At 43.9% G+C, this 25964-nt stretch overlaps 1 protein-coding gene across 3 annotated transcripts in view; it reads left to right on the forward strand.

Annotated features, from left to right (window-relative positions):
- Positions 1-25057, forward strand: part of FER (FER tyrosine kinase) — a 370578-nt gene extending 345521 nt beyond the window's left edge. For all 3 annotated transcript variants that reach the window (XM_030193456.1, XM_030193455.1, XM_030193454.1), the window contains exons 17-19: positions 8581-8735; positions 9728-9850; positions 24725-25057. In XM_030193456.1, the coding sequence (XP_030049316.1) occupies positions 8581-8735; positions 9728-9850; positions 24725-24867 (421 nt within the window). In that variant the 3' untranslated portion in view covers positions 24868-25057. The remainder of the gene's footprint in view (positions 1-8580; positions 8736-9727; positions 9851-24724) is intronic.
- The last annotated feature ends 907 nt before the right edge of the window (positions 25058-25964 follow it).

The raw sequence follows: 25964 nt of genomic DNA on the forward strand, positions 1-25964 counted from the left end.
ATTTAAATGTTAACTTAAAACAATATAAACTACAAAACTAGTTATCTCAATATGTGAATATATTTTTGTAAACTGCAATATAAAAATACTATTCAAATCTTAAATTATTAATTATTCCATTATTAGAAACAAAGAACAAATTGAAATCCATAATAGAATGCTGCCATCTTTGTTTAAACATGGATGTATTAACTTTGATATTATCTCTATAAGAATAAAGGGGTCTGTTTGCTAAAGTATTGTAAAGATTTGCAATTATTGTGCAGTATTTGTCAAACCTCTGCATTAAATATAGTGTCCATTCTTAGCACCTTCCCATACAGTTAATGCAGAGGCAATTTCCTTACCATATGTTAACTGCATTGCAGATAATAAGGTGCAGTTAGATATACTTTTACAGTTACAACACGGCAAGGATTTCTGAGTTAACTCTAAGGTGCATTCTGTGCTCATTCTCTTCCCCATTCTGCATTATCTGTTAACATGGAAGTTAACCTGCATTAACTACAAGTGCACTATGTTAACTGTAGTCTGTATTAACAATTGCTTTAACAGCTAATGCTGCTTAGTAAATTGGTCACTTAGTAAATCAAACTTTTAGCAAATGCCATTGAATAGTATTTTTGCTTTTGGTTAACATTTTAAAGCTTACCACTAGATAAAGCAAAGCAGAGAACTTTATTTTAATGTTTAATTCAGCTTCATCTTAATATTCCATCCATAAAATATCAAATATTAAGTTCCTGTCTTCATTCAAATTATCAATGTTAATAAAGGAGGAAAAGAAAATATTACTGGTATGCTGTTTGCCAATTGGAGCATAAGGTAGAAATTAACACAGATATTACATGTCTACATGATTACCATTAGCCCCAGTTTCTCTCCCACACATACAAGCTGTTGGTCTACATTGTGTCACTGTAAACTGAAAACAGAAAGCTTGGAAAAGGAAACTAAAATTCTGCAAATCTTATTTAACAGATAATTGTCATTTCAGTTCATATCTCCTATGTCTACTTTGCTTTAGCATTATATTGGGCCCTGTTTTCTAACATGCAGTAAGATTTTGCTGTTAGTCCATATTACTTGCCAACACTCTACATTAACTGTTGAGGATGACCCCAGCAATTTCCTATTCAGTTAACACCATGAAATGTCATTACTGCATGTTAAGTGCTTTACCGATGGCATGATAAGGTTAGCTACTCTTATGTAGGTACCATTCACTGCACTATGTTAACTAGCATGGTAACAGTTAATGTATGGTACTTAATTCACATTAACTGCTGATGTTAATAGTTAATGTGAAAGTGGGTATGAAATGGAGGGGAACTGCACCTTACACTTAATGTGGCGGTAACAGTTAACACTATGTATATGCGCATTTTAGATATGCGCTTATATTGTGATTCCACCTCTTCACAGGCCAGACTATACTCTCAGAAATGCCTACAAAAGTAGGCACACATCTTATTCATATTTTTGTTTGTTTGTGGATGCTTCTGCAGTTTTCTAAATTAGGCTCTACAAGCAGGAAAAGCTTAACTCTATGAATAATCTTGATGTTCAATCGCTATTCATATAGCTGCATGGGTTACTTTAAGATAACAAAAAGGGTGGTTCCTAACACATGGCACTCGTACCCAAAGAGGTACACGAGACATCAGCAGGTGGGTATGCGGTGCCCCAGCAGCACACACCAGAGTAATAGGTATTCCTCAGGGCCTATTTTATCCAGAGCAGAGTAGTAGCATCTTTCCTCCCAGTGCCAGCAGCACCTCTCCCTTCTTCCCTCCCAGCCTCCATCCTGAGGTCCAGCAGTCCTCTCTCTGTCTCCCTCTCCCACATTTCCAGCAACTCTTTCCCTCCCCTTCCCACTTCCCATGGAAAATTGGCTTGATTGAATTGTTGTTCTGCCGCTACCAGCAGCAAACAGGCATCCTCAGGGTCTTCCCTGGGCTGCGTCCCACCTCCATGGAAACAAAAAGTTGACTCAGAGGAAGCAAGTAATTTGTCATAACATCAGACAGAGTTTTGATTTCTATTGAGGGGCACACAGCCTATTGGCCTTGCAGAAAACAATCTCATGAAACTACAGAATCAACAAGCTATCTGAGGGTGGGAAGGGAGGAGAAGATTTGTACGTGGGAGAGAGAGAGAGAGAGAGGGGGGGGAACTGGCTGTGGCAAATGAGAAAGAGCGAGGCAGTCTGGCTGAGGGCAGGTGAGATGTGTGAGAGAGAAGGTGGCAGACTGACTGCAGGCCTCTGTGGAAGAATAGGCATCATCGAAGAACACTTTTCTTCATTCTGCTTTAATTCAGTTGCTGCTTCAGGCCACTGTGGGGTCTTCCCTCTGCTACACCAAAAACACTGCAAAATGATGACCTGGGAAATATCACACTATTTTGGCAGATGCAGAAAAGGAATACCCATAGCTAAGCAAATGGCTCTTATAAAACTTGACTGAAAATTCTTCATTCACACCGTGAAACTTTAAAGTCTTAAATACAATTAATGGAGGAAAAATACCTCAAAAGTCTCAGCACGGCAGCAAGTATAATTTTTTACTGCCACATATCACAGACTCCAGTATTATCACTTTCCTCAAATTTTCTTCTACTTTCTAAATTTTCAAAAACTACATCGTGATTATCTCATTGTAACAAGAACATATGAAGTCACTTAGCTTTCACTTTGCCCAAGGGGGCTCTCCCTTTCACTCTTTGTAAAGCTTCTTCAGGGGACTAAGTAGTTCTAGAGCCTACAAAGAAAACTCGATGTAGTCATCCAACAATGCAGAGAAAACACATCTCCAAACAAAAATCATAGTGGAATGACTCGCTTACTCATTTTTTCCTATTCGCTAGATTTAAAGGTGGTGCTCAATATCTTCAAAACGCCAACCTCTTCATACGAACCGGAAGCGGAACAGGAATTACATCACTCATTATTTAGTTCACTTGTTATTCAAAAATGAATTACATGTAGATAATTTAAGGCAACTTACAAAAAAGCAGTAGATTCAATCTGTGAATTTTAAACCATGTATGCTAATTTAACTATTTTACTGGCATACCCTCTTTTATCTAAATCCTTCATAAATCTTTTAGCACAAAGCTTAAAATCCTCTTTTCTTTCACAAATTCTTTTAAATCTCAGAAACTAAGAGAACGGTAGGCTGTTTAACAACTGCACTGAATGGCAACTTTGATACTGAAGGAACGTGTTACAGTGTGTTTCTTGTAAACTTTGGTGATAAACTTTTGATCTTCTGTATTAACATCAATATCCAGGAAGTGGATTGATGTGTTAGAAAATGTGTAGGTGAACTTAATATTCCGATGACGTGAATTCAACCACACTATAAATTGATGTAATTCATCCACAGTAACGTACCAAATCATGACTACATCAACTATAAATCGCTTCCACAAAGCGATCTTCATTTGGTATGAAGAATTATCAATCCATTCCTTTTCAAATCGGGACAGAAAAAGATTTGCAGTAGACGGAGCAAAAGTAGCCTCATGGTTATCCCTGATAATTGCAAATAAAGATCTCCTTGAAATAGAAAATAATTTTGCGTTAAAGCCAGCTTGGTAAGTTCTATTAAAAATTCTGATGGTAATCTATGAGGACGTGTTCTAAGTTCAACAGTTTCTGAGACCACATCAATTGCTTCTGCTTGTGGAATTGAAGTGTACAGAGCTATAATATCAAGTGTGACTAAAACCCTGATTGATAAGATGACTGTGCTATCTATCGTAGGATGTTCAAAAAATGAGTACTGTCTTTTATATAAGAGGGACTCTCAGATACAAAGGGTTTCAAAATAATGTCCACAAAAGACGGTAACGCTTCCAGGACTGACCTCTTGGAAGAAATAATTGGGCAACCGGGGGGGGGGGGGGGGGGGGGGTGGAGATTGAAGACTCTTGCGGATCTTCCATAATGCATAAAAAACAGGAATCACAGGATGTTCCACATTTAGATATTTAAACTCTCTTTTTGTTAAAAAAACAAACAAACAAACCTTTTTCTAACCCTTCCTGAGTAAGGATAATCTTGTACAGGACCTAACACAACACCTACAATCAAAAATCCTGAATCTTACTCAGGAAGGGTTAGAAAAAGGTTTTTTTTAACAACAATGATCTTATCAAGAACTATGGCCCTGATTGTGTTTATAATGCAGATGAAACGGGTCTGAATTGGAAATCACTCCCCAGTAAATTGCTGGTTAGTCACAAGGAGCAATCTACTCCTGGATTCAACTCATCTGAAAAATGTGTCACACTATTGTTTGGGGGAAATGCACTCAGGGCACTCTATCCGCCATCAAATTATATTTCCAATTGGTTTGGAGGCTATTTCATGAAGAAATCCAAAGCTAATCAGCAGCGGAGAAGTAAGGGGAGTGGAACCGAGCTACCAGATATCCGCTCAGGCAGCTATCAGGTAACCCCCCCCCCCCCCCCCCATTTTATTTTTAAATAATTAGGTGGAATATGTTAGCTTTAGGAGATGTGCAACACGGATGTCTTGAAGTGGTACATACCTAGTTTGACTTCTTGGGGTTCCTAGTTCTATTTTTGTCTTTGTTTCTATTTCATGATCCCTTGCTCTGTACTTGGTGAGGATTTGTCTGCGTTTTGTGTATGACCGAGGTGTGGTATTCTAATTGCATGTAGTTTCTGTGTAGACCTCTGTAGCAGTCCCACTTCTGTCTTGCTTATAATAGTTGTACCAGTGTTCTAGGGCCCCGTGTAATATAGCTCAACCTGTTCTTAGGTAAGATTCATGTTTGAATCATAGGAATTAGTGCTACTGTTATATGGTAAATTTGCTACATGTGTTTTGATTTAGAGCTCTGTTTGCTAAGGTGCGCTAGCATTTTTAGTGCGTGCACAAAATTAACTTGCTGTGTAGGCACCCATAGGAATATTGTGGGCATCTACACAGCGTGCGCTAATGGTTAGTGCATGCTAAAAGCACTAACGTGCCTCTATTGCGGCTTAGTACACAGGGCCTTTAGAGTTTTTTTTCAGGTTTTGAATTTTACAGCATGCCCGGTAGCGGAGAGATTTTTGTTGCTATTACACTCCAGTGACATAAGAATCATAATTTTATTTATTTATTTTTGTATGATAATTTCTATGGAGAAAATGTTCTAGTTATGATTTGCGCCTGTTGTTGGGGGGAGGTAGGGTATTTGTGGATGCAGAGCATGTTTACATTTAATTCAGAGGATGTTGGGTTAGGGCTGTTATGGTGTGGTAAGTTTTGTGTTCTAGGGCAGTCCTGGAGTACCCCCTTGCCAGTTAGGTTTTCAGGATATCCATAATAAATATACATGACATTGATTTGCATATTCTGCCTCCATTACATTCAAATCTTTTTCATACAGATTCATTGTGGATAGCCTGAAAACCTGAATGGCAAGGGGGTACTCCAAGACCACCTATGGAAACACTTCTCTAGGTCCCACTGTAATAATTATAGCACTGTCTTTTCATACGTAGGTTAGGGCTGTTATGGTGTGGTAAGTTTTCAGTATAGGTTTTGGGTGTCTTTTTGCAGGGGTTTGTGTTATTTCACAAAGTGTCTAGCCCTATTTGAAAGTAGGCTCTGGGGCAAAATAAAAATGCTCAAGACCAGTGTTCTTCACATCCTGTAGAGTCACCTCACAGACAAAAGCCCATCTGATTAAAACAGTGTCTAGCAGTGGAAGGAATGTGTGTGCTATTCCTGAGGTGATTGTCACGATTTGAATATTTTTATTTGTAGTTAAGAAGACAGGTTGCCTGCTCTGGCCAGTCCAGGGACCTCTTCTGCGTCCTGCCTCCTGAAGTAACTTACTGTTTCCTTGTCGGCAGGATGCAATACTACTACTACTGTATTAATAATTGCTCACCACAGCCCCTGAGCACCAACACAGACACTGCTATCTAGCTGACACTAACCGGCGCCTAGTTTATAAAAGTCTGCTCCCCCTGAGATCAGAACCTGGCTACACCTCTGATATCATGCCCCCAGTAGGAATATCCATATTTAATGTGACAGCACATATTAACATACTATACCACCCAAACACTTAGAGCCACCATTATGTTGGAAAGCACACCATTATAGCATGCTCCTTTGCTAATAATATTTTTTCTTGTTTGATATAATTCATCTGTTGCTTTTTATTGTCTGGAATCTTTGCAGATTGTAATATTTTTTAAATGGTTAATTTACCCTTTTGTATATCATCTTGGGAGATCTGCTCAATAAATATAAAATATATTTCAAACAAAAATCTTGTAATACACAAAGGGCCTTGTTTACTAAGGTGCGCTAGCGTTTTTTAGTGTGCGCTAAACATTAGAGACACTCATATATTCCTATGGAGACACTTAGCACGCCTATATTGCAGCTTAGTAGACAGGGCCCAAGGTCTGAACACCACATAAGTGAGATTTTGTTGGTGCTGTACATTGACAGGTTATGTAGTTAATGCAAACAAAATATGTGAAGTAATTTTTCAACAGTGGAAATGTGTTCTATGTGACACAGCCCTGAGAAACACATGGAATAAAGCAAAGCAATAGATATATGATTTAGTAATGAATAGACTGGCAAAACAATATTCAGTTTGAACTCCTAATGAAATAGAAAAATAAATCCTTATCCAACAGAAAGCAAAATTATTAAAATTGATCACATATAGGGCAAACATTTCCAGACTACAGAAAGAAAATATGTAGAGACAGAAAAGAAATTGAATTTCAGACCTTTGTTTCAAGAAAAAATTGAATTATGATAAAAGTATCTGTATTCATAATTTAGATCTTCTATTTTTGTACAGTGCCATAGTTGAAGGTAGTAGCATAGTAGTAATACAGAAAAATGTATTATGCAGTCAACTGGGATACAACTCTACATATCGATATAAACAGTAAAAACGTATTATAGACTGGAAAGGGAATAATGAAATTTTCATAAAAGCAAAGTAAATAGGTCACGTCAGAATAGCACAAATGGTTGCAGTGGCATCTGATCTGAATTATTTGAATGAGACTTTTTTTCAGACCTTTCCAATAAGATGCTGATAAAGCATATAAGATACAGTGAGTTATTTTACCATCTTGTTAATTTCTCTGATTTGTGTCTAAGCTTAAACGTGTTCTTCTAAAATATGTTTGTTAAATAGCTAATAATGCATTTTAGATTATTAAGTGCGGTAGGGCACCGTGCGCTACTGCCGGGTGTGCCCAGGCACCCTGCAATAGTTCTGTTCTTAGCACACAACATTTCCTTTGCTAGAAAGTAATTTTTATTTTCTAGATTGGGGGTGGGGAGTAGGTATTCCTGGCGGTAATTGGGCAGCGTGTGGCCATTGCCACGTGCTGCCCAATTACTGTGGGAGTAGCATATGAATCCTTACCACCTACTAAATGGGTGGCAGTGGGGGGCTCAGGCAGTAAATGGCCTCACGCTAATTGGAATATTAGTGCATGACCATTAACGACCTCAATTTAAAAATAGGGTTTTTCCCACCCTGTAACCTAAGGAAGTATTATTTCACAGAAAGGGTGGTGGAGGCATGGAATGGCCTCCCGGTGGAGGTGGTGGAGTCGAGGACTGTTCCAGAATTTTAAAAGGCATCACTTAGGAACAGGAAGAATTAGGGGTTACAGAGGATGGGCAGACTGGATGGGTCATATGGCCTTTATCTGCCGTCATGTTTCTATGTTCTATGTAAATGGCCTCGCGCTAATTGGAAAATTAGTGCATGACCATTAACGACCTCAATTTAAAAATAGGGTTTTTCCTACCTTGGTAAAAAGTGGTAAAAAGCAAAAGTCCCATGAGGGAAGAATCTATTCCCTGTGTGAACTGAAACCAAAAGCATTATAGAACTATTTGTAGGTAAATTTAAAGAAAAGATGTATTAGGCCTTTGACTTAGCCAGTGGAATTTTGATAGTTTTTCATACCCCAAGAATGATGGCACCCTTCAATCTGGTATAATTACTGAGCTCTCAATGCAGTGACTTTTCATAACTGATACCCTCTTCCTCTCATCAGGAAGTTTCTGGAACATTTCTAGTGAGATCCAATTTTCACAAAGCTCACCTTAGGTAGGCTTATAATCTCATCAGCATATGAGATGGAGACAGATGGAAGGTGCTTTCAATACCCAATATGAATATTTTGAAGGCTTTGTAAGGCAGTTTGGTTTAAGAAATGCATCAGCTATGTACCAGTACAAAGAGCAAGTAAAGGCAGGCCTATCCAATAAATGAATTTGCACGATATGAGAAGATTTCTTTCTTTGCATATTACTAGCATGGCTACACTAGTGTGGCAAAAAGTTAATATGCACACAGTAAAAGTTATTGCATTCTGTGTTGCATATTTTACTATTTGCATTATATTTTTACCCTCTTTTTTTTTTACCATGGTTTTTATTGCATAGGCAGCTAAAACTTTTAAACCATTTAAAATATATAAGTAGCAGAATGTTACTGCAACTGTAAAACTAAAACATCTTTCATCCTAAGGTAATGGCTGTTTTTGTGTCTTTAAATCCAGGGATCTTGCTGCGAGAAATTGCTTGGTAGGTGAAAATAATATTCTGAAAATCAGTGATTTTGGTATGTCTCGTCAAGAGGATGATGGGATATATTCCTCTTCTGGCTTAAAGCAAATTCCCATCAAGTGGACTGCTCCAGAGGCTCTCAACTATGGTAAGAAGTTACAGCATATATGGTTTACAGTTGGTATATTCAGTTTGGGAAATGGTGGTTATTCCTGCTGCATGTAGGTGGACGAAACCAGCTCCATGCTGTTATATTCCTAAAGTTGTGTCTGTTCTGGATTATAGTTTTCTGGAAGGTTGTGCAAGGTGTGGCATGCATTGTATTTCATTAGACCCTTAAAGGAGGTGATTTTAAAGCAAAAGGCCTGAAATGGGTATAGCTATATTATTAACTGTGGATTGCATTTTCTTGGTTGAATTTACCTTATAAAGGTGTTTTATGTAACAGTTATTCGAAATGTGTTATGGCCCACAGTTTTAAGGTCTACTTTATGCTAAACTTTATTTTGGGAAAAAATATACAAAACTCTAGGAGGCAGGTGAGCAAAAGCCCCCGGAAACATCCATCTTCATTGAGATCTTCTGTAAAAGTTACCAAGTTGAAAATAGCAAGCGATTCCCTAAGAGAATCGCATGGAAATGAGCTGCTCACCAAAACAGTGAGCAGCCCGGTAGGGGGAAAGCCAGTCTCTAAGCTGCGTATGCGCAGAACAGTCAATCACTAAGCATGGCTGCTCTGCACATGCTCAGAACAACGTATGCTATCCAGCAATATTTGAACTCAGTATAGAGACAGACTTTGTCAGTAACAAAGCAGTACTGATAGCTGGTAGGACTCTGCCAATCATCTCATGAATGGAAGGGGAGTTACCGATAATGGTTTTTGTTCTATTTTATGATTTTCATGGTTCTGTGTTGCATAATTTGCTTTGTAACTCTGTTTAAAACTTTTAATAAATATCTTAAGTTGAAAAATGAAGAAACAAAAGTAAGTGAATTATAGCTCATGATGAGGTAGGGGTCTCAGTTTTGGTGTGTTAATTTCATTTTATGAACTCCTTAAACAGAGAAAACTAAGTTGTAATATTAATTTGTATTTCTGCTTACGTGTTCAAAAAATATTTTGCTCCTCTTTTGTAGGGAGATACAGTTCTGAAAGTGACATTTGGAGTTTTGGGATCCTTCTTTGGGAGACTTTCAGTTTGGGAATCTGCCCATACCCTGGAATGACTAATCAGCAAGCACGAGAGCAGGTTGAAAAAGGTTGGTATTAAAATTCATATTAGGGAGAGTTTGTTGATGGTTGTGATAAAAGTTATAGAGAACTGTCTGTACATAATTCAGTTATACTTAATCATTGCCATTCGGTAACACTTAAATTAACCTCACAGATCATATTTCAAAATATCTTCTTTAATTTAAAATGTAACTCTAGTTAACCTTGGTGTAATGCATCCATACTGAGGTCCCCGCGCAGCCCACATTTGGGTACTATAGTTGTAGATCGTAAATTCAGCCACATATAGCCCTTTATGCAGTGTTTTAGAGCAACACTGTGCAAAAATTATTGAAGAGTGTATTAATTATTTTCCATCTATATGCAAGATTGAGTCAGGCACACAAGGAAAATAAACAACAAGAGAAGCAGGGAGCTGTTGATGGTTCTCCCAAGTGGCTGAAAAAATAAAGTCAAAGGAGGTGGCATTGAAGAAATACAAAAGAACGCAACAAAAGGATCAAGGAAAAGACTATTGGCTAAAACTCAAAAAAGTGAAAGGGGAACTACATGTAGCAAAGGCATAGGTGGAAGAAAAAAATAACTAAAGATGTAAAGAGAAGTGGCAAGATTAGTTTCCAAGTTTATTATGGGTTTCTATCCCACCCATCGATAAGGTTATCTAGGCTGCTTACTTAGTGTAATCTAAGAAAATAGGAATTGAAGAAAAGAAGCCAACAAGACAGGTAAGACAGAGAGGTCAAACTACAATTATTCAATTATGGACAGTAAAGCGAGGGGAGGAGGTGGAAAACACATAAGGAAGGGAAATGTGCAGTCCAGGCCCACTTCCGGCGCACCTGCAGCAGAAAATTGCTGGAGAGAGGGGCAGAATTGGACATGTTGAGGTAGTCTATTCCAGAGTTCAGGATCTTGCACAAGAAAAATGGAGCAACAGATGATACTACGAGTGAGTGCATTAAAAGAGGGGATTTCAAGTAAGCACTGCTGTGATGACCTAAGGGATCTGGAAGGACAATAGGGTGTCAGGTGAGGAGCAAGAAATTGAAGTACCCCAGAAGTACGGATCTTAAAAGCCAGGAGCAATATCTTGAAAGTTATATGACGTGATACCTTTAACCAGTTTGATGGCAGTGTTTTCAGATATATACTAAACAAAGGAAAAATCCTAGAAATGGAATTGTAGGACTGAAAGATGCTGAGAACAGCTATGTGGAGAGTGCTAAGGATAAAGCAGATGTGTTAAACAAATCTTCTGTTTGTTGTTTATGGAGGAAAATCCTGAAGAAGGACTACAGTCAACTGGAGAGAGTATATTTGGGAATAGAGTGGATATTGCACCATTCATGGAAGAAACTTTATAAACTACTTGAAAATATGAAAGTGGACAAAGCTATGTTGTGGATGGGATACATCCAGTGGTGTGCTGGAGCTGGCTTGCACTAAATTTAGTGGCATCTTGCGAGCCGGTTGTTTACCAAGTGTGAGCTGGCTTGCCTCTCCTCCCCCCCACCCCGCGAGCTGCAGGCTCCCCAGGTCGTCCATCATTTCTTGTCTGCCCTCAGCTCCCCTATAGCCCTCGTTTCCTTCCTGCCGCCGCCCTGCCTTTAAGTATTGTATTTTTCCTCGAGTCGCAGCACCAGCATTGAAAGCAGCAGGCTCGGCTCCAGCCTTCCCTCGCATGGTTCCGCCCTCACGGAAACAGGAAATACATCAGAAGAGGGCGGAACCATGCGATGGAAGGCTGGAGCCGAGCCTGCTGCTTTCAATGCCAGCTCCGCGACTCGAGGAAAAATACAATATTTAAAGGCAGGGCAGCAGCAGGAAGGAAACGAGGGCTATCGGGGAGCTGAGGGCAGAGAGGAGATGATGGATGACCGGGGGAGCGGGAATCGGGGGTGGGGGGCTGAAAGAAGGCAGGAAATGTCTGGCGTTGAGTAAGGGAGGGGCTAGAAGGGAGATGGTTGACATGGGCTGCTGGGGGGGAGGCTGGAAGGAGATGGTTAACATGGGTGGATGGAGGGGAGGGCAGGGGAGAGGAGGGTTGCTGGACATGGATGGAGGAGAGGGAAGAGTGAGGAAGGAGATGAGATGAGGGAAAAGGAAGAGAGGAGAAAAACTGCACATGGATGAAGAAAATAGGCAGAAGCTAGATCCACTGGACAGTCAAGTCTGTGGAGGACCCAGCTTTTACTTATGGATGTAGGGCAAGAAATAAAGAAGAAAAGCAGAAAGTAAAGAAATAAATGGAAAGGAAGTCCTGGAAATGGAGTTGAGAGGACAGATAGCAGCAGAATTGAATACTGGGCCAGCATGATCAGAAAAACAAAGTCACCAGACAACAAAGGTAGAAAAAAAATCATTTTATTTTCATTATAGTGTTTGGAATATGCGCACTTTGAGAATCAGGTGCTCAACATTAAACGTTTTTATTTATTTACTTATTTATGGCATTTTATCCCACTTTAAACATGAATTAAATTGGAACCTGGGATCATTTAATTTTTTTCCTGGAGTAATGCATTGCCCCCCTCCCCCAGGCTCACTCCCCGGCTATAGCGAGCTCTGCAATTTGTTGGGGGGGGGGGGGGGGCGCAGAGGTGGACTGGGGAGAGAGCCTGTTGTTAAACATTTACCAGCACACCACTGGATACATCCCAGAATACCAAGAGAAGTCCTGGTGGGACCTCTTAAGGATTTATTTAATAGATTTTTAGAGACAAGAGTAGTTCTGTGGGATTGCAGACAAATGGATGTGGTCCGTCTTCACAAATGTGGTGACGGGAGAAGTAGAAAACTACAGGCTGGTAAGCCTCATGTCAGTGGTAGGAAAAATAATTGAATCACTGCTGAAGGAAAGGATAGTGAACGCTGTAGAATCCAGCAGGTTGCAGGATCGAAGGCAACATGGTTTTATCAAAGGAAAATCCTACCTAATGAACCTGATTAATTTCTTTGACTGGGTGACCAAAGAACTGGATAAAGGACATGCGCGAGATGAAATCCACTTGGATTTCAGCAAACCCTTTAATGTATTTCCTCACAAGAGACTCACAAATAAGCTGAGTGAGCTGAACTTAACACCCAAAGTTGTAAACTGGATTGGAAACTAGTTGACTGACAGATGACAGAGTGTGGTGTGGTAAATGGAATTTGCTCGGAGGAATGGAAAGTGAGTATTGGAGTGCCTCAGGGATCGGTATTGGAGTCAGCTATATTTAATATATTTGTGAAAAAAATTACCAAAGTAGTTCGAAGGAAAGGTTTGCCCTTTGTGGATGGTATGAAGATCGCCAACAGAGTGGACACCCTAGAGGGGAGTATATAAGAATAGCTATACAGGGTCAGGCCAATGGTCTATCCAGCCCAGTATCCTGCTTTCAACTGTGGCCAATCCAGGTCACAAGTACCTGGCAGAAGCCGACATTCCATGCTACCAGTCCCTAGCAAGCAGTGTCTTCCCCCATATCCACCTCAATAACAGATTATGGACTTTTCCTCCAGGTACTTGTCCAAATCTTTTTTTAAACCCAGATACACTGACTGCTGTTACCACATCCTCTGGCAGTGAGCTCCAGAGCTTAACTATTCTTTGAGTAAAAAAATGTTTCCTTCTATTTGTTTTTAAAGTATTTCCATGTAATTTCATTGAGTGTCCCGTGGTCTCTTTGTTCTTTTTTAAAGAGTGAAAAATCAATTCACTTTTCCCCGTTCTACACACTCAGGATTTTCTAGACCTCAATTATATCTCCTCTCAGCCATCTCTTTTCTCTTGTTGTTTATTTTCCTTGTGTGCCCTAACCTCTTTAGCCTTTCCTCATATGGGAAGCGTTCCATCCCTTTTATCATTTTGGTCGCTCTTAATCGAATCTTTTCTAAGTCCACTATATCTTTTTTGAGATATGGTGACCAGAATTGAACATGTCACAAATATTACAAGAGTAAAGAACAAAATTCAACAATATAGAAATCAAAAAAATGTTCTGGATTAAAGGAAGAGACTTCAATCTATAAAGAATGTAAACAAATGAAACCTCGACTGCCACAGAAGGTGGCAGTTGAGGTTTCGTTTGTTTAAATTCTTTATAGATTGAGGTCTCTTCCTTCAGTGCTCAGGACAAAATATTTTTTTGATTTCTATAGACCAGAATTGAATGCAATACTCAAGGTAAGGTCGCACCATGGAGTGACACAGAGGCATTATAGTATTCTTGGTCTTATTTTGCATCCCTTTCCTAATAATTCCTAGCATTTTGTTTGCTTTTTTGGCCGCCACCACACACTGATGGCCAGTTGTAGAATTGCCCTCATATTGTGCCAAATGATGAAAGGAACTGCAGAGCTTGTCATTATCACAATATCTATTTTGGGGACTCTAACATTTTCATCTTTCATCTCTGGGTTCATAAGATTTCAGCGTATTATCTACAATGACACCTAGATCATTTTCTTGAGTGCTGACTCCTAAGGTGGACCCAAGCATCAGATAACTATGATTTGGATTATTCTTCCCAATTTGCATCACTTTGTATTTGTTCACATTACATTTCATCTGCCATTTGGATGCCCAGTCTCCTCGTTTCTAAGATCTTCCTGCAATTTTTCCCAATCTTTGTGCTTTGACAACTTTGAAGAGTTTTGTGTCATCTGCAAATTGATTAACCTCACTTATACTAGTTTCCAGATCATTTATACATATGTTAATAGCACTAGTCCCTGTACAGATCCCTGCAGCACTCCACTGTTCACCCTGCTCCATTGAGAAAAATGACCATTTAACCCTGCCCTCTGTTTTCTGTCCAATGACCAATTCCTAGTCCACAACAGAACATTGCCTCCTATCCCATGAGTCTTTAATTTTCTCAGGAGTCTCTCATGAGGAACTTTGTCAAATGTTTTCATTATATCAACCGGCTCACCTTTATCCACATGTTTATTCATGCCTTCAAAGAAATGAAGCAAATTGGTGAGACAAGAATTCTCCAAAAATTAGAAGAATGGTCTGAGGTCTGGTAGGTAAAATTTAATACAAAGACGTACAGTGGTGTACTTGTGATGCAGAAATCCAAAGGACATGTATGAGATAGAAGGTGAGAGATTGATAAGCCCAGCTCAGAAAAGAGACTGTGGGGTGATGGGGTCTGAGGATCTCAAGGTGGCGGAACAGTTTGTGACAAGGTGATGGCAACGTCCAGAAAGATGCTAGGCTACATAGAGAGGGGTATAGCCAGCATTAGAAAGAAGGTGTTGATGCCACTGTACAAGTCACAGTTGAGGCCCCATTTAGTGTTTTGTGTTCCGTTTTTGAGGCCATATCTCACTAAGGACATAAAAAGACTTGAAGCAGTTCGAAAAAATAAAAAGTGAGAGACACAAATGTTATGGGGTTTGTGCCACAAAATGTATGAGAAGAGACTTGATGACCTGAAGATGTATATCCTAGGGGAAAAGAGGTGTAAGGATGATATGATACAGATTTTTAAATATTGGAAACGTATTAATATACAAACAAACCTTTTCTACAGATAGGGAAGCAGTAAAATGAGAGGACCGGAATCTGAAACTGGAAAATGGTAAAGATGTCCTTCCTTCCTTATTTTTTGGCTCACTTTGCTTTTTCCCTGTCTTCCTCTTTGCCTTTCTGTTCCATCAGCTTATTTTCCTTTCCTGTGCTGCCCTTGTAGTCTCCCCTCCTTCCTCCCTGATTCTAGCTTGTTCTCTTCCCCCCCACACACAAAAATGTCCTTGCCTTGTCTTTCCTTTCTTCCCAGCTGTTCACTCCCAGTTCCCCAAACCTGCAGGGCCTTCAAATGCACTTTCTTTATCCCCATTAGTAGGCCCAGACCATTGCAGTAATCAAAACAAGGCTTTCAAAAGAAATTTCAGATGTCTTACCAATGTCAGCAATCCAAGCAGCCGGCTCTCCTCTCCTCTCATCACTCTTTCCTGCTCCTATCTGAAGGTGGACTTGTGCTGCAGCCCCCTCCCCTTCATTAGTGCTGGCTGTTGTTAAAAAGAGTGAAGGGGAACACGGACAGACGATGCTTCAGGCTGCCTTTGCTTTTGTTTCAGCTGTTCCTCTGGTCCCGCCCTCATTTCCTGTTTGTGGAACAGCTGAAACAAAAGCAAAGGCAGCCTGAAGCATCGTCCATCTGTGCTCCCCTTCACTCTTGCTGAACTGGAAGCTGCTCTAGATTTTACTTGGCCAGCGGCAGCGGCGCCCTTGAAGGCAGGCGCCCCCCTGCCATGCTTACCCCGCTTACTGGGTTGGCACGGCCCTGCAGCTAAGTTTCACAAATGCCTTTCTCTTCTGGCTTTAGCTGCCTTTGTTTCTCAACAATTTTGAGAATTTCTTTCAGTGTACTGCAAGATGAGACAAAGAGAAGTACAACAAAAATGCACACAAAGAAATAGAACCAGAAAATATAAAAGGACCATAGAGGGATCATGTGATATTTTGACGGAGCTGGATGTAGTTTAGCTCGGCTCCCAGGTCCCTGTGGCCTTTTTTCCGTATTAATAGCACACCAGCGATCGTTTTCAGCTCATTAGCAATAATGGTCCTGCAACAGTGGTATATGGACAGAGTCTTGATTTCCTGAGAACAAACAATGCCCGATAAGGGAGTCAAAAAAGAAGCAGAAAAAATGCATGGAGGGGAGGCCAAGATGGTAGATACGACACAAGCGGTGGGGTCAGCCTTCTCTGAACAACAGCTTCTGCATCTCAGGACAGTGGTAAATAAGGTCATTGAACCGCGATTAGAGAAACTTAGCGACCAAATCACTAAGATGGAGACATTGCTTGCAGAATTAGCCGCACGTACCGGCACATTGGAACAGAGGGTGTCTGATGCAGAAGGTTTGGTCACTCAGCATGGGTCTACACTCACGGAGTTGCAGCGTCAAATCACTCAACACAAAGCAAAACTAGAAGAGAATAGATCTCTAGAAAGCCTCCCAGAATGGAATTTAGCTTCCTTGCTAGAACTCTGGTTAAGGAAGGAATTTGCTGTTTCAGATAGCACTGGGCCATTTTGTATTGAGAGGGTGCATTGTGTGGGTCGGCTGTGATGAGTCCAAGAGCGACCCTTTGCAGTGGTGATTAAAATTCACAATTATATTCATAAACTTGAAATATTGCAGGGCCACAGACAGAAAAGATCAACTCTTCAGTACAATGCAGCATCAATTAAAATTTTCCAGGATTATTCAATAGCATTTCAAGAATAATCTGCACTGCCCAGTATGAAAAACATGTGCAGTTCATGTTACTTTATCCTGCCATACGGAGGATTCATGTCAATGGTAAATGGGTAAATTATGAATCTGTACCAGTGGTATAGGAATATTTAAACTCATTGGGCACCTGAAATGGATGATAACGCTATTGAGAGCTTCTTATAGGTTGGACAGACATTGAAACTCGGACTGTTGTATGAATGTTGAAGTTGCAAAAGTTGTGTGACTCTTTTGAAATGTACTGAAACTGTTAATGCAGTTTTTGGAATATGCGCTGGTTGGGGGAGGAGCTGCGGGGACCTTCAGCACAAAAATGGTCTTCCCTCACTGATCAGCATTCTATGCTGAGCAGTGCTGTTGAGGTAACAAGGGAGATGGAGATTGGGAAGAATGGAGCAGGACGGGCAGTGTGGGAAGGGGAAGGGCGATTCTGGATGGGATGGGAGGAGTGTCTTGGATATGGTTAATTTTCTGCTTGTGGTTATGTGGGTTAAAATGGGAACAGAAATTGCAAGTACATTGGGTAGGGGGTGTAGTGCTAATTATTTTTTACATTTACAGATGGGCAGATTTGGAGGTGGGCTGTGAGGGGTAGGTTTAGTTTTCCTTCTGACATTTATATGGGTTATTGAGATCCGGGTTCATCTTTGATAGAAGTGCTCTTGATGTTGGCAATTTGTGTATAGGCACTGGAGAAGGGTAGGGAGGGTTAGGGGTTGGGAGGTGGGAGTGTTGTTACCAATAGTAGAAATATGACATCTGCGTTTGGTGTTCTTTTTACATGCTTTGTATTTGCTCTTTTGATGTCAATAAACAAGATTTAAACATAAAAGGAACACTGTGGGATTAACCTTATAAATCTTTTTCTGTGTGTGATACTTGTTTTCTCTGAGGACAAGCAGGCTGCTTGTTCTCACGACTGGATGACGTCCGCGGCAGCCCCCACCAACCGGAAGAAGCTTCGCGGGCGGTCCGCACACAGGGCACGCCCACCGCGCATGCGCGGCTGTCTTCCCGCCCGTGCGCGACCGTTCCCGCCAGTCTTGTTTTTTCCGCGCTGGAGAGAGTCGTGCGTCGCCGCTCTCTCTTGTTCAGCCCTGAAAAACCGTCGAGTTTTCGCGAATTTTCTTAGTTTTTTGTTTGTTTCTGGGCGCGTTCCGGCCCCTTTTTTCTTTTCTTCAAAAAAAAAAAAAAAAAGTGTGAATGCGCTTGTTTTCCCTCGTTTTCTAGCGGGGGCGTCGCGTTGCGGCCTTGTGGCCGCGTGGTCGATTTATTTTTCGAAGTGTGATTTACCGCCACCATCAACGGCTTTAATTTCGCCGACGCGATTTTTCCGTCGATGTCCTCGAAGGTCCCGAGTGGATTTAAGAAGTGTGGTCGGTGCGGCCAGCCTATCTCGCAGACCGACACCCACGCTTGGTGCCTCCAGTGCCTCGGGCCGGAGCACAATATCAAGTCGTGTTCTTTGTGTCTTGGTCTCCGGAAACGGACTCAGGTTGCGAGGCAAGTTCTACGGGACCGTCTTTTTGGAACTTGCGCCGGCCCCTCGATGTCGACCTCGACGGCATCGGTATCGACGGCCGGCTCTTCGGTACCGGTATCGATGCCCGCGAAATCGGCACCGATGGCATCGACCCCAGGTCCTGTCGGCCCGCCGGTCCTCCGGTGAGGGTAGGGGTGAGAGGCCGCGTGGGCAATCGGCCCCGGTCACTCCCTCGGCCCATGGCCCTTGGGACCGAACCCTGTCTGACCCGGTTCCTCGAGACCGAGGGGGATCGACCTCCTCCTCCTCCATTCCACCTGGCACCGATGACGGGCACCGCAAGAAATCTAAGCACCGTCATCGGTCGCCTTCGATGCATCCGGCTCTCGGTACCGGCGAGGAGTCGACGCCGAAGCGTCCGCGTCGAGAGGAGAGATCCCCTTCGGTAGTGGAGGTACCGACGCGTCAGGGTCCCAGCACTTCGGTGCAGTCTCCTGGACCCGAGCAGCTTCCGGCACCGACACCTCTACCGGCCCCCCCGTCTTTCCCGGCAGCGGGCCTGGACGAGTGCCTCCGAGCCATCCTTCCGGGGATCCTGGAAGGGCTGATGCGCCAGGCTGTGCCGGCGCCGGGGGTGCTTGCGCCCTCGGCGCCGTTGACTGTGGCGCCGGCGAGCTCTAGCCCGGTGCCGAGGCCGTCGACACCGCCGCCGCTTGCGGCGCCGGTCTCGACCGCCACGCAGGTGGAGTCCCCATCGACGTTGATGGAGGGAGCTTCGTCCCCGCCGGCGCGGGAGTCCACCGCTCGACGACACCGAGGCCTCGGTGCCTCGACGTCGAGCCGGGCCCGGTTAAGGACTCAGCTACATGAGCTTATGTCCGATACCGAGGAAGAGGCCTCGTGGGGGGGAAGAGGAGGACCCCAGATATTTCTCCTCAGAGGAGTCTGCGGGTCTTCCCTCGGACCCCACGCCTTCACCAGAGAGAAAGCTCTCGCCTCCTGAGAGCCTCTCCTTTGCCTCCTTTGTAAGGGACATGTCTATTTGCATTCCCTTCCCCGTGGTCTCTGTGGATGAGCCGAGGGCTGAGATGCTCGAGGTCCTCGACTATCCATCACCACCTAGAGAGTCCTCCACGGTGCCGTTGCACAATGTCCTCAAAGAGACACTGCTTCGGAACTGGATGAGACCATTATCTAATCCCACCATTCCCAAGAAAGCAGAGTCCCAGTACAGAATCCACTCGGACCCAGAGTTAATGCGGCCCCAATTGCCCCATGACTCGGCGGTCGTGGATTCTGCTCTCAAGAGGGCACGGAGTTCGAGGGATACTGCCTCGGCGCCCCCGGGGCGAGAGTCTCGCACTCTGGACTCGTTTGGGAGGAAGGCCTACCAATCCTCCATGCTCGTGACCCGCATCCAGTCGTACCAGCTCTACACGAGCATCCACATGCGGAACAATGAGAAGCAACTGGCGGACCTGGTTGATAAGCTCCCGCCGGAGCAGTCCAGGCCTTATCAGGAGGTGGTCAGGCAGCTGAAGGCGTGCAGAAAGTTCCTGTCCAGGGGTATTTATGACACCTGTGACGTGGCATCTCGTGCTGCGGCCCAAGGTATAGTGATGCGCAGGCTCTCATGGCTGCGTGCCTCTGACCTGGACAACCGCACCCAGCAGAGACTGGCCGACGTCCCTTGCCAGGGGGATAATATTTTTGGTGAGAAGGTCGAGCAGCTGGTGGACCAACTGCATCAGCGGGAAACCGCCCTCGACAAGCTCTCCCACCGGGCGCCTTCAGCACCCACCTTAGCAGGTGGACGTTTTTCCCGGGCCCGGCAGGCTGTGCCCTATTCTTTTGCAAAGCGTAGGTACACCCAGCCGGCCCGAAGGCCTCGTCAGGCACAGGGACAGCCGCAGCGCGCTCGTTCTCGTCAACAGCGTGCGCCTAAGCAGCCCCCTTCGCCTCCACAGCAAAAGCCGGGGACGGGCTTTTGACTGGATCCACGGGAACATAGCCGCCCTCAAAGTGTCCGTACCGGACGATCTGCCGGTCGGAGGGAGGTTAAAATTTTTTCACCAAAGGTGGCCTCTCATAACCTCCGACCAGTGGGTTCTCCAAATAGTGCGGTGCGGATAAGCCCTGAATTTGGCCTCCCTGCCTCCAAATTGTCCTCCGGGAGCTCAATCCTTCAGCTCCCATCACAAGCAGGTACTTGCAGAGGAACTCTCCGCCCTTCTCAGCGCCAATGCGGTCGAGCCCGTACCACCTGGGCAGGAAGGGCAGGGATTCTATTCCAGGTACTTCCTTGTGGAAAAGAAAACAGGGGGGATGCATCCCATCCTAGACCTGAGAGGCCTGAACAAATTCCTGGTCAAAGAAAAGTTCAGGATGCTTTCCTTGGGCACCCTTCTGCCAATGATTCAGAGAAACGATTGGCTATGTTCCCTGGATTTAAAGGACGCATACACTCACATTCCGATACTGCCAGCTCACAGACAGTATCTCAGATTCCGCCTGGGCGCATGGCACTTTCAGTATTGTGTGCTGCCCTTTGGGCTCGCCTCTGCCCCACGAGTGTTTACAAAGTGCCTCGTGGTGGTAGCGGCGTACCTACGCAAGCTGGGAGTGCACGTGTTCCCATATCTCGACGATTGGCTGGTCAAGAACACCTCAGAGGCGGGAGCCCTCCGGTCAATTCAGTGCACTATTCAACTTCTGGAGCTGCTGGGGTTTGTGATAAATTACCCAAAGTCCCATCTCCAGCCAACACAGTCTCTGGAATTCATAGGAGCTCTGCTGAATACCCAGACGGCTCAGGCCTTCCTTCCCGAAGCGAGGGCCCACAACCTCCTGTCCCTCGCTTCGCAGACCAGAGCGTCTCAGCAGGTCACAGCTCGGCAGATGTTGAGACTTCTGGGTCATATAGCCTCCACAGTTCATGTGACTCCCATGGCCCGTCTTCACATGAGATCTGCTCAATGGACCCTAGCTTCCCAGTGGTTTCAAGCCACCGGGAATCTAGAAGATGTCATCCGCCACCAGTTGCCGCACTTCACTGCTCTGGTGGACCATCCGGACCAATTTGACCCTGGGACATCCATTCCAAATTCCGCAGCCCACGAAAGTGCTGACGACGGATGCATCTCGCCTGGGGTGGGGAGCTCATGTTGATGGGCTTCACACCCAGGGTCTGTGGTCCCTCCAGGAAAAGGATCTGCAGATCAACCTCCTGGAGCTCCGAGCGATCTGGAACGCACTGAAGGCTTTCAGAGATCGGCTGTCCTACCAAATTATCCAAATTCGGACAGACAATCAGGTTGCAATGTATTACACCAACAAGCAGGGGGGCACCGGATCTCGCCCCTTGTGTCAGGAAGCCGTCGGGATGTGGCGTTGGGCTTGCCAGTTCGGCATGCTCCTCCAAGCCACATACCTGGCAGGTGTAAACAACAGTCTGGCCGACAGACTGAGCAGAGTCATGCAACCGCACGAGTGGTCGCTTCATTCCAGAGTGGTACGCAAGATCTTCCGAGAGTGGGGCACCCCCTCGGTGGACCTTTTCGCCTCTCAGACCAACCACAAGCTGCCTCTGTTCTGTTCCAGACTACAGGCACACGGCAGACTGGCGTCGGATGCCTTTCTCCTCCATTGGGGGACCGGCCTCCTGTATGCTTATCCTCCCATACCTTTGGTGGGGAAGACCTTACTGAAGCTCAAGCAAGACCATGGCACCATGATTCTGATAGCGCCCTTTTGGCCCCGCCAGATCGGGTTCCCTCTTCTTCTGGAGTTGTCCTCAGAAGAACCGTGGAGATTGGAGTGTTTTCCGACTCTCATTTCGCAGAACGACGGAGCGTTGCTGCACCCCAACCTTCAGTCCCTGGCTCTCACGGCCTGGATGTTGAGGGCGTAGACTTCACTGCGTTGGGTCTGTCTGAGGGTGTCTCCCGTGTCTTGCTTGCCTCTAGGAAGGATTCCACTAAAAAGAGTTACTTTTTCAAGTGGAGGAGGTTTGTCGTTTGGTGTGAGAGCAAGGCCCTAGAACCTCGTTCTTGCCCTGCACAGAACCTGCTTGAATACCTTCTGCACTTGTCAGAGTCTGGCCTCAAGACCAACTCAGTAAGGAATCACCTTAGTGCGATTAGTGCTTACCATTATCGTGTGGAAGGTAAAGCCATCTCTGGAGAGCCTTTAGTCGTTCGATTCATGAGAGGCTTGCTTTTGTCAAAGCCCCCTATCAAGCCTCCTGCAGTGTCATGGGATCTCAACGTCGTCCTCACCCAGCTGATGAAACCTCCTTTTGAGCCACTGAATACCTGCCATCTGAAGTACCTGACCTGGAAGGTCATTTTCTTGGTGGCAGTTACTTCAGCTCGTAGGGTCAGTGAGCTTCAAGCCCTGGTAGCTCATGCTCCATATACCAAATTTCATCACAACAGAGTAGTGTTCCGCACCCACCCAAAGTTCCTGCCGAAGGTGGTGTCGGAGTTCCATCTTAACCAGTCAATTGTCTTGCCAACATTCTTCCCCAGGCCTCATACCTGCCCTGCTGAACGTCAGTTGCACACATTGGACTGCAAGAGAGCATTGGCCTTCTACTTGGAGCGGACACAGCCCCACAGACAGTCCGCCCAATTGTTTGTTTCTTTCGACCCTAACAGGCTAGGGGTCGCTGTCGGGAAACGCACCATCTCCAATTGGCTAGCAGATTGCATTTCCTTCACTTACGCCCAGGCTGGGCTGGCTCTTGAGGGTCATGTCATGGCAGCGTCAGTGGCCCACTTGAAGTCAGCCACTATTGAAGAGATCTGCAAGGCTGCGACGTGGTCATCTGTCCACACATTCACATCACATTACTGCCTCCAGCAGGATACCCGACGCGACAGTCGGTTCGGGCAGTCGGTGCTGCAGAATCTGTTTGGGGTGTAAATCCAACTCCACCCTCCAGGACCCGAATTTATTCTGGTCAGGCTGCACTCTGTTAGTTGTTCTTCGTAGGTCAATTTTCTGTTGTATCCTCGCCGTTGCGAGGTTCAATTGACCTGGGTTCTTGTTTTGAGTGAGCCTGAGAGCTAGGGATACCCCAGTCGTGAGAACAAGCAGCCTGCTTGTCCTCGGAGAAAGTGAATGATACATACCTGTAGCAGGTGTTCTCCAAGGACAGCAGGCTGATTGTTCTCACCTACCCTCCCTCCTCCCCTTTGGAGTTGCGTTTTCATCATTTTTGCTTGTCATTCAACTGGCGGGAACGGTCGCGCACGGGTGGGAAGACGGCCGTGCATGCGCGGTGGGCGTGCCCTGCGTGCGGACCGCCTGCGAAGCTTCTTCCGGTTGGTGGGGGCTGCCGCGGACATCACCCAGTCGTGAGAACAATCAGCCTGCTGTCCTCAGAGAACACCTGCTACAGGTATGTATCATTCACTTTACATGCAGAAAACAGTGTTTATAAAATTGTGTGACCACATATACATATGAAAAGTACGTCCATGGAATGTATGCATCTAGTAAGCATAGACAATTCCAGCAGCTTGAGCAGAGGTGGGCTTGCAGTGTACTTGTGCCTAGAGTTCATGCACACATTTATACTTGTCTTGAAGCGGGTGTAAATTTGTGTTCTGTTAGAGCTGACTCTAAGAGCTAATTTTGTAAAGGAACTTAGATGCCTATGTTGCCTTTATAAAATAGACTTAAAATAGACACTTGTCTGAACTTCTCACATAGGCATCATTAAAAGAATCAATCCCCTTAGGAGCAACGGTTCACAATGGAACAGTCTGTGAGCACTTTTATCTCAGACACTGATTTTGTGAATACTTTGACATGTGTTTCTGGTAAAAATACCCATGGCGATTTGCACTTGTTTTTTCTGTGGGTCCCTTCTTTATGGAAAGTGACACACAGAGAATTGAAAATATAGTTTCTCTGTGTTATTTCTCTTCCCTGATATGAACAAGCCCTTTGAAATAGTATCTCTCAGTACGACTAGATGTCTACATGTTGACCTTTAGCTACTGTACGGAAGGGCAATTTTCAGACAGCCATTTGATGCAGATAATATAATTTTTATCTTGGAAATGACTTTGAAAATTGGCCTCAAAGATTTTAAACACTCCTTTTCTTCTATCTGGATTACTGTTGTAACAATGTTATAAAACTTTTCCCTTTGTTTTCTGTCCCAGGTTACAGAATGTCAGCTCCCCAAAAGTGTCCAGAAGAAATATTTAAAATAATGCTGAGGTGTTGGGAGTATAAACCGGAAAACCGCCCAAAATTCTGTGAGATGCAGAAAGAACTGGCTGCAATCAAGAAGAAAGTTACATAGCACCAGACACTGCCTATATGACTCTGTTTTCTTGAACTGTAAATTGTCCAGTCATATTTTTTTGAACTACACATTACAGCTTACAGCATTAACTGTAATATTCTCCTAGCGCCTTGTTTTTTTCAGTTGTATGTGCCTTCAACATCGTTTAGGCATGTGATAAAGAAATATGGCACATTGCCAAACTTCATTTTCAGGTTACTCTTAAGTTTTGTCTACAAGGGTATGTGCATATGAACTAAGCACATAAAGGGCAATTATATAAACTAGATGTCAACATTTATGCACCCTTTATACAGGTAAATATATATATATAATACTAGCAAATTACATGCATAAGTGTATACTTAGATACAAAAGTGCCAGCAGGGCACCTCAGTGCAGGTTTATAACACTGTGCATAAGTGATATAGCACATAAGTGCAAGGAGGGCATGTACATGGGCGAAGCATAGATGAGACATGGGCAGGGCTCCCAATTTCACACTGACCTTACAAAATACTGTAAGTTGCACACTCCCCTCCCGCATTTATGTTTCCACAGTTAGGCTGGGTCTCTGGCTGGTAAATTTTAGGCACATTGATACCAGGTTAGTCTTATGTTCTATACTGGAACCTGGGTGCCCAGCTTCAGTTATAAAGTAGGCTCCGACCATCTGTCCTCGGGGTGCACAAACGGCACCCAGTTGTAGAATTGCCCTTATATTGTGCCAAATGATGAAAGGAACTGCAGAGCTTGTCATTATCACAATATCCATTTTGGGGACTCCTTACCATTTTCATCTTTCATCTCTGGGTTGATAAGTTGCTCAGTTATGACTTATTTCTGTGGCACTTAAGTCAAAAGTTTCACTAGGCCTGTTAAACTAGTAACTGAAGTCCATGTAATGAAGAAAGGTTTTTTGGGGGGTTTTTTTTTACATGAAAGGCAGTTGTAGCTTAAACTCATCTTTTGGGAAATATTTAAAAGATTCAGTAATTTGTAGCAGCCATTCAAATCAAGGGGATCAAAAATTTATACTGAAAGCCAAATGTTAAAGTGAGTTGAGGATTCATTGTGCAGTCATTTTATATGATAAACCTAAAAAAATAAGAGAT

Source organism: Microcaecilia unicolor, chromosome 2, assembly GCF_901765095.1.
Source record: "Microcaecilia unicolor chromosome 2, aMicUni1.1, whole genome shotgun sequence".
In the NCBI taxonomy this organism is placed as follows: Eukaryota; Metazoa; Chordata; class Amphibia; order Gymnophiona; family Siphonopidae; genus Microcaecilia; species Microcaecilia unicolor.